The 8,311-nt window shown below is 41.2% G+C and overlaps 1 protein-coding gene across 9 annotated transcripts in view; it reads left to right on the plus strand.

The window, feature by feature from the left end:
* Positions 1–8,311, plus strand: part of KIF1B (kinesin family member 1B) — an 85,941-nt gene that overhangs the window by 20,425 nt on the left and 57,205 nt on the right. For 3 of the 9 annotated variants that reach the window (XM_027657993.1, XM_027657999.1, XM_027657995.1), the window contains exons 4-14: positions 89–268; positions 870–935; positions 1,719–1,897; positions 2,574–2,685; positions 3,694–3,771; positions 3,953–4,018; positions 4,791–4,808; positions 5,184–5,259; positions 5,562–5,640; positions 6,168–6,310; positions 7,436–7,477. In XM_027657993.1, coding sequence (XP_027513794.1) covers positions 89–268; positions 870–935; positions 1,719–1,897; positions 2,574–2,685; positions 3,694–3,771; positions 3,953–4,018; positions 4,791–4,808; positions 5,184–5,259; positions 5,562–5,640; positions 6,168–6,310; positions 7,436–7,477 — 1,039 coding nt within the window. The remainder of the gene's footprint in view (positions 1–88; positions 269–869; positions 936–1,718; positions 1,898–2,573; positions 2,686–3,693; positions 3,772–3,952; positions 4,019–4,790; positions 4,809–5,183; positions 5,260–5,561; positions 5,641–6,167; positions 6,311–7,435; positions 7,478–8,311) is intronic. The other 6 variants (XM_027657998.1, XM_027658001.1, XM_027658002.1 and 3 more) reach the window with 3 other exon arrangements.

An 8,311-nucleotide genomic window follows, 5' to 3' on the forward strand; every position in this document is an offset into this window, starting at 1 on the left:
TACAAGTTGAAAAATAACCCAGTTGCTTTTGAAATCTTATTAGAATGGTGGCTGACTCTGTGTTTATGCTGTTTCCATGTCTTTCCAGCCTGAAGATCCCTGCTTTGCATCCCAGAGCCGTGTGTACAATGACATTGGGAAGGAGATGCTCCTGCACGCCTTCGAGGGCTACAACGTCTGCATCTTTGCCTATGGGCAGACTGGGGCTGGGAAATCCTACACCATGATGGGCAAGCAGGAGGAGAGCCAAGCAGGCATCATCCCCCAGGTAGAACAGAGCCCAGGAAAGGGGATTTGGTTTTTTAGAATCACAGAATGACAGTATGGTTTGGGTTGGAAGGCACCTTAAAGATCATTTCATTTCAACCCCTCTGCCACGGGCAGGGACACTTCCACTAGCCCAGGTTGCTCCAAGCCCGTCCAACCTGGCCTTGGAAACTTCCAGGGATGGGGCAGCCACAGCTTCTCTGGGCAACCTGTGCCAGGGCCTCACCACCCTCATAGTGAAGTCCTTCCTAAAACCTAACCCAAATTTCTCCTACATCATCTTCAGACACACACTTGCTGATATGCCATTTTTGTATTGCAGTAACAGTTAGCAGAGAACTGCAGCTTACTTCTATTTATAGCACAGAATGATAATATTAGTGAAACCCAGAGCAAATGTTGAGATACCAGATAAAATAACGTTGATAGTGATGTAGAATTGAGATTAATTATCCTCCCAGTGAGGTTGCATGGGGTTGATGCATTAGGTTCTTTTTCTTCCCCTGCCCTCGTTCTAAAGCCATTTCAGTGCCATGTCATAGTAGTTACTTATTACTCCTCAGAAAGGACTGATTTCTGACTCGGGTTTAATCTCTCCCCAGCTGTGTGAGGAGCTGTTTGAGAAAATCAATGACAACAGCAATGAGGAAATGTCATATTCTGTAGAGGTGAGTGTGATAAATGATCAAAGGATGTCTGTGTGCTGGACATCAAACTGAGCGTGGCTGCTGGGTTATTGATGTTGCATTAAGATGCTAATTTTTGGTGGATTTTTTTTTAATATTATTTTTTTAAATTTTATTTTTTTAAGCTTTATGTCTTTTTTAAGCTTTATGTCTTTTCTCTGTTTCATGTTTGAGGCAAACATAAATAAAACCTTCACGTGACTCTTTTTTTACCCCAACAGAAAACTAGTTTACCTTCACCCGTGTAGTAATTCTGAAAGAAATAATGGGCTGAAGAACCTAAATGTTTATTATCAAAAGACTGTAGCCATAATTTTTAGAATCAAAAGTGGCTTCTGCATACAGAGAAATTAATTTTTTTCCTTCTTAAGTCTGCTTTGAAGGTTCATAAGAGGCTCCTTGGAAGCAGACTCCTCTTGCCCTCTGTCTTGTTTATTGCTTTAGGAAGCAGATTTGCTGCTGTGTCATTAAAGCTGTTGGGATGACTTGGAACTCCAGTGCACAGTTTTCATTGCACACCAATGTTTTCTGAAATGGTTGAGGGATTTATACGTGGATGCAAGGCCAGCAGCTTATGTTGGAGATCTGATCCATGAGACTTGTGACTCTTCTTCCCTCTGCCCGTGTCTGAGCTGTTAAATGAAGAGACACCCACCTACAGCTCTGCTGTGGTGGACTGGGGGAATTTCTACCACTGGCACACTGAAATGCTGCAGAGGAAGCCTTAAGAAACGCTAAATTATCCATGCAAATTCCTGTTTTCAGGTGAGTTACATGGAGATTTACTGTGAGAGAGTCAGGGACTTGTTGAACCCGAAGAACAAGGGCAATCTGCGGGTGCGAGAACATCCCCTCCTTGGGCCGTACGTGGAGGATCTGTCCAAGCTGGCAGTGACATCCTACACAGACATTGCAGACCTCATGGATGCTGGGAACAAAGCCAGGTGAGTGATGAGGGAGGTGTGGTTTATATTTTTATCACTGTGATGCGTTGGCACTTTAAAAAAAACCCTCTCATGTAAATGAGGAGTATTATTGAAATCAATGCTATTAAAGGGCTGGTATTGATTTGTGTGGTGAAATAGTGCTGCAGATCACTGTGTAGACATTTAAAGGTTGTAATGAGACTTGAGATGAAGTGTCTAAATAGTTATATCAGCATTTAGTTCTTCCTTTGCTGTGCACTGTATCACTATCCTTGTATAAATAAACATGTGAGCTCAGTCCCCTCTTTCCTTCATTCAAGTGGTCAGGACTAAAGTTGGCATTCCAGCTTTAGTTTCTGGTTCATTAGTAGTTGTTTCCATGTCAGCTGTTGGCTCCATTTACCAATGTGTGGGAAAGACTCACAGAAATGCTGCTCACATTTCCTTGGGTGTTTGCATGTGAGGTAGATTATCCAGTAAAGATTGAGAAAGCTCTGTTTAAACTCTGATTAACATGGGAGTAGTTCAGGAGTGAAAAATCAAAGAGTTTATTAGTGGGATTAGGTGTGGCTTGGTTTTGCTGACAGGGCAGAACATCACCTGTCCAGCCTCTTGCTGCCATTGCTCTGCAGCTGCATCCAGCCCTGCAGGAGTTGTGCTTTTCTAAACATGCCCATATCTGTTCATATTTCAGGACTGTGGCAGCCACCAACATGAACGAAACCAGCAGCCGCTCCCATGCTGTGTTTACAATTGTCTTCACTCAGAAGAAACACGACACAGAGACTGATCTTTCCACAGAGAAGGTGTGTTACAGATCAGTGGGTTTGTGTCTGTTCTTCACTTAATCTTCCCTGCAGTTGTTGGCAGGATGATGAGAAAATGAGAATTGCTTTTTTTTTTTCTGGTGGTTTAAGGGTGAACTTGCTGTGTGCCTTGACAGAGCCCATTTATTTCCTATGGGATTTTGATTGTAATTCTAAAAACAACTAAATGGGGGCCTATGTGCAGGAGGAGAATATATAGATATGGGAAAAATATGGCCTTAAGGACTAGGTTCTGTGGGGATTGATACATGAAATAAAATAAGTTACTTTTCCCCAGTCTTGTTCCCAGAACTTTCAATGGTTTTGCTTGTCAGTGCAAAATATTTGCCTTGTTAGTTCTTTCATTTGGGTACAGGAATTGGGATGAGTGAGACTTAGGCACTTTCTGGAATTAGCATGTTAAAAGGAAGCACACTGTTTAGCATGGAACAGATTTTTGTCTTTTATTACTTTGAAATAAAGGTGTTCTACATGCAAAAGGAGCTGAAGTACAGGTAATGTTCATATTTCTGAGCTGACTGCTGTGGACAGACCTGAAAAAAATCATTTATTGAAGAAACCCTCCTAGATGATAAGACCCTGTAAAATTAATTATCAGAGTTAATTGTCATTAACTGACCAGCCTCACTGAAACCACAAACTGCCAGTGCTTTATTGGTGGTGCCACCAGAGCCAGGATAAAGTGTGGTTTCTCTTCCTTTGAGATACTTGTGTTGTCTGCAGCAGTAATGCTTAATTCCCTTTGACTTCATGTGAGACCTCATTCTCCCTTCTAGGTATAGTGATACTTAAACCAGGACATAATCCCAGACACTTCTTATCCCTAAGAGAACAGCATCAAGCTAATTGCTTGTGAAAGCTGTTTGACTGCAGCTTTAAGGACACTGTGGTGGTTTTTTAGTCAGTAGAGTTGTTCCAACGCTGTAGAATTCTTTGAAGGTTTGTTTTTTGCTCTGAGTCTCACGTTGCTGTGCTTTCCCTCTGCAGGTCAGCAAGATCAGCCTGGTGGATCTGGCTGGGAGTGAGAGAGCTGACTCCACTGGTGCCAAAGGAACCCGGCTAAAGGTACTGCAGGGATGGGCAGAGAGGGGGAAGTGGGTGCACAAACATCATGTCCAGCCTTTGCTTTAGAAAAGAAAGGATTGCTCTTGTAAGCCTGGAAAAAACACTTGCAAAACTGAAGACTACAGAGATTGATGGCTGAACAGTTTTAGTTACTGTATAATATTGTCTTCTGTTCTTTCAGGAAGGAGCAAATATAAACAAGTCCCTCACAACTCTGGGCAAAGTTATTTCAGCGCTGGCTGAAGTGGTAAGTGCAGCATTTACTTACCTGCAACAACCTTTGCACAGCTGGTAAATCTGAGACAGCAAAATCCAGGGAGTACAGCAGAACCATTCACTGTTCTTGGCCTCACATTCCCAGCCCAATTAGCTGTGTGGATGTTGATAGATGAAAGTGCTGATACTCTTCTGTGGAGGTCATGCAGGCTGGCAGAACCTTGATTTGTGGGCAGATTGAAGCATTGTTTGTTTAACTGTGAAGAAGCCTTGCAAAAGAAGCCTGTGTTTGTGTAGAAGACCTGTTCACATAGCAAGTTTTTCGTTCTGCAGAGCAGTAATTTTATTTTTGTTTGAAAGAATAATTTTAGAAAACTAACTGCAGCTTTGCTGTTAAAAATTATGGAAATACCAGTGTAGTGTTTGATTATCACTGGCTTTTTTTTGCAATGGCAAGACTTAATAATGTGTTAAGTGAGCATATACTGATCCAAGCAAAAGGTAGTAGGTTTAGAAAAGTACTGTGTCTTTTACTTTGATACTCAACTATTGTTAAAAAAACAAAACCCCCAAACAAATAAATTATTGTTGCTCCTTTTAAAAGAGAGTTTTCAACAGCTGGACAGGCTGAATGTGCTTAAGTGCTTTTTAAATTTTTCTTTTTTTAATTGAAACAATTCTCATTCATTTGGGTAGTCAAGAATAGAAAGTACTGTTCAAACTAACGTGGAAATTACATATAAAATTCTGTTAAGAGGCTCATCCTGTATCTTCTTCCTCTTTCTTTAATGCTTTCAACTTAGGATAACTGCACCAGCAAGGTAGGATGGTCTGAGTAGTAGCAGATGTTGATTTTTTTGCCTGAGTGTAAGGTTTACTACTTAAATTTTCTTGGAATGGTGTCAGAACACAGAATTTAAATGTCAGGAAGATATTTTTCACATGCAGCAAAACCTCTCTGAAGGTGGAATTCTCTGAACTGCTTCCCATGATCTGTTGAGGTGTCTGAGTTTGGTGCAGGTTATCTAATACCAAACTGAGTAATCACTTGTACAACCGAGGGTGGGCCCCCCATGTTTGGGTGGCATTTGTGTATATTCTCATGGTCCTTTTAATACCCATACTGTGAACTTTATGTCCTAAATTTCATTTTTCTGTCCAGTGTCTATTTTTCATACTGTGTTATTCCTTTGTAGAGTAAAAAAAAGAAGAAGACAGACTTTATACCCTACAGGGATTCTGTACTAACGTGGCTTCTCCGGGAAAATCTAGGTATGGCTGATCTGTCTTCTGGAAGGAAAGTCTCACTGAATTTCCTGACTGCTTTTAAGTCACTTTAAAATTGTATCAAGTGCTATGTTCAATATTTTTAGTAGTCAAATTTGAGTCATCACAGTCCCACCTTGTGTTAATGTTACAACTCCTTCCTATGATTTCTGTGTGTTTCTTGGCAATGTAGACTATAATTCTATATTTGAATTCTATAATTTCTTGAAAATACTGATATTTAGTAGGTAATTAGGGCCTGGGTGGTGCACTGTTATTTCATCTAAAATCTTGCCTGTTCACTCTAGGTGGTAACTCCAGAACTGCAATGGTTGCTGCTCTCAGTCCAGCAGACATAAACTATGATGAAACTCTGAGCACTTTAAGGTACTTTCTTTGTCTCTGAGATGGATGTGGGTAACTGCTCTAATGGCCATATTTTGTCCTTCAAACCTTTGGGTTATTATACTTTGAGAATATCTGTGGGGAAGGAAACCATGCTGGCAAGAACTCAGTTACCCTAAAGAGGAACCCCAATCTATAGGGAGCCAGGGATTTATTGCCTACCTTTAACTTGAAAAATCAAACTCATCTTCTTGTGTTGGTGTGGAAGAACATACCAACAGTGTTGTCCTTAAACTTGAGCATACTGGTCAAAGCACTGAATAAAGGACAAAAAAGTTGTCTGTCATACATATTGTTAATCCATCTTGAACAGAACTTGTCTTTTTTGCTGCCGTACCCTGTGCTAAACATGAATTCAAACACATGGCTGAATATAATCCAGCCATATAATCTCCTCTGCCATCCAGCTGCAAGCTGAGGGTCCTGTGTTCTGTATTCCTGCTTTCCTGGGTGGCACAGCAGCAGTTCCCTGTGGGGTGGGAGGGTTCATGGCTGTGCTGTGGTTGCAGATACGCCGACCGCGCGAAGCAGATCAAATGCAACGCCGTCATCAACGAGGACCCCAACGCCAAACTGGTGAGGGAGCTGAAGGAGGAGGTGACCAGGCTGAAGGATCTCCTGCGTGCTCAAGGGCTGGGAGACATTATTGACAGTAAGTGGATTAAACACACCTCACCATCTTGAGCTTGGCCTCTGCGGCAGAGGAGGGAGAGCTGGGCCTGGGAGAGAAAGGGATTGAAAGCACGAGATTTAAATATAGGTACTGATGTGTAAGATTTGAAATTTTAGAAATGGCAGCCTCTTGTGTCTTTTAAACAACATCTCTGTGGAGTTGCCACCTTCAAACTCTCAAGGAAAAACAAGGAGTTTGAGTTTCCTATTACTGTGGAAATGCTTTTGTCTGCTAGAACTTACCCATTCAGGAGCTGCCCTGGTGAGTTATGGAGGGCTTTTTGTCTGGCTGCCAATGAAAGGAGTTGAGATAGAGAAACTCAGTTTCATACTGAGAATAAAAAGCATCTTTTCTTCCCCCTTAAAGGGGGTTATGGGTTCATACCTGGCTTCAATGCCATCCTCACTCAGAAAAGGAAACAATGGTTCATGTCAGACAATGTCCTGAGTGACAAATCATTTGTCATCTTGAAATAGCTGCTAAACAGCTGCTTGTGAATAACTAATGAATCCATTTGGGAGGTTCTGAGTTAGGTTGGCAGAGCAGTGTTGTACTGATCTGCTTTGCCAGCAACCTCTTAAAGCACCAGAGCACACTTGTGCCCAATTTCCTTGTCCTCATTCCAAACAAAGCAAATGAACTGAAACTGTAGCTGCTGCATTCTGCAATAGTATGAGCAGTGAATTCATCCCTAGTGAAGGAAATGCCCATAAAAACACACAATGTGCTCCAGTGGATTTTAAGATTCTTTGACTTAAAAAAAAAATCAAAGAAAAGAATGTTGCACCAGTTTCTGATCAGAGTTTTTTATCTGTGAAGCAGAAGCCCTTACTTAGTCACAGGCTGTTTAAAGACATGTAACATGTATTTACCTCTTTGTTTGCTTGTTTTCAAGAGGATGGGGCCAGAAGACAATGAAATACAAGTGTTTTCATGCTTGGTACAGTCTGTGGGTTTTGGTTCTAAATCCAAACTGAGGAAACTGTTACTGAAAAATTGTGTTTTGTTTCTTTAAATCTCAAGTAGAATTCTCTTCCCTTCCTGTGTCACTAGTGAACCTTCAATTTTGATCCTTCTTGTATTTTCCCTCCTGCTTCCTTTCAGTTGATCCAATGGGAGATGAATACTCTGGAAGTGGAGGCAAATGTGTGTATTGTGTGGTTCTCTCTTTAACCTGCTTTCTCTGGGTCAGCTTTTAACAGAGCTTTGCATGCCAGCATTTCTCACAGGGAAATCCCAGACAGAACACTCACTGGAATGCAGTGCAGTTCCATGAAAACCAGCCTCACCAGCACTTCTTAGATTGAGTCCACAGGCAAAAAACAGTGCAGAGTTTAAAATGCAACATATATCTGTTGCTTTCTTTGTACCAGAATATAGAAGGGAGAGTGGTAGTTCTTCAGTGTGTTTTCATGACAGTGAACAGTTTAGATTTGAAGTAGAAAATCTTCTTCTCAAATCTTTTCCCAGTTACTCAGTTGAGCAGTTCCTGCTGGTGTTTTGAGGGCTCTTTTCCAACTAGAAGTATTTGTTTGAAATGTGTCAGGTGATGAGCTCAAGATAAAATGTTATCAGTTCCTCCTGGACACTGAGATTTATTTATTTTGTATAGTCCTTTAAAAAAAAAGAAAGAAGTTGAGCATCCTATACTGATGAAGGTCTTGAGGTTGAATTCAGCTTGAGGTCGAATACTTGCAGGTGATTAATTTGATAGGGTTAAAACCAGTCAGCAAAGATGATTTTATTTCTGTTGGTGTTTGCTTCCATGAAAGGGGAATAGATGGAGTCCACTGCAAGAGAAGTGTATTCCATGGCAATTGGGGGTCAGTAGACTCTTTAAACTCTTTCAGTCAGTCTCCTTTGCCCTCACTCAGTATCAGCTGAGAGAGATCTGTCTGATATTTCCTAAAATTAAAGCTACTGGTGGTGTAAAGACTCATCCTGGCCTGTCTGACATTCTGGTGCTGCTTCCAGTGTGTG

This window comes from Corapipo altera, unplaced genomic scaffold (assembly GCF_003945725.1).
Source record: "Corapipo altera isolate COAL_440 unplaced genomic scaffold, ASM394572v1 301, whole genome shotgun sequence".
Taxonomy (NCBI): domain Eukaryota; kingdom Metazoa; phylum Chordata; class Aves; order Passeriformes; family Pipridae; genus Corapipo; species Corapipo altera.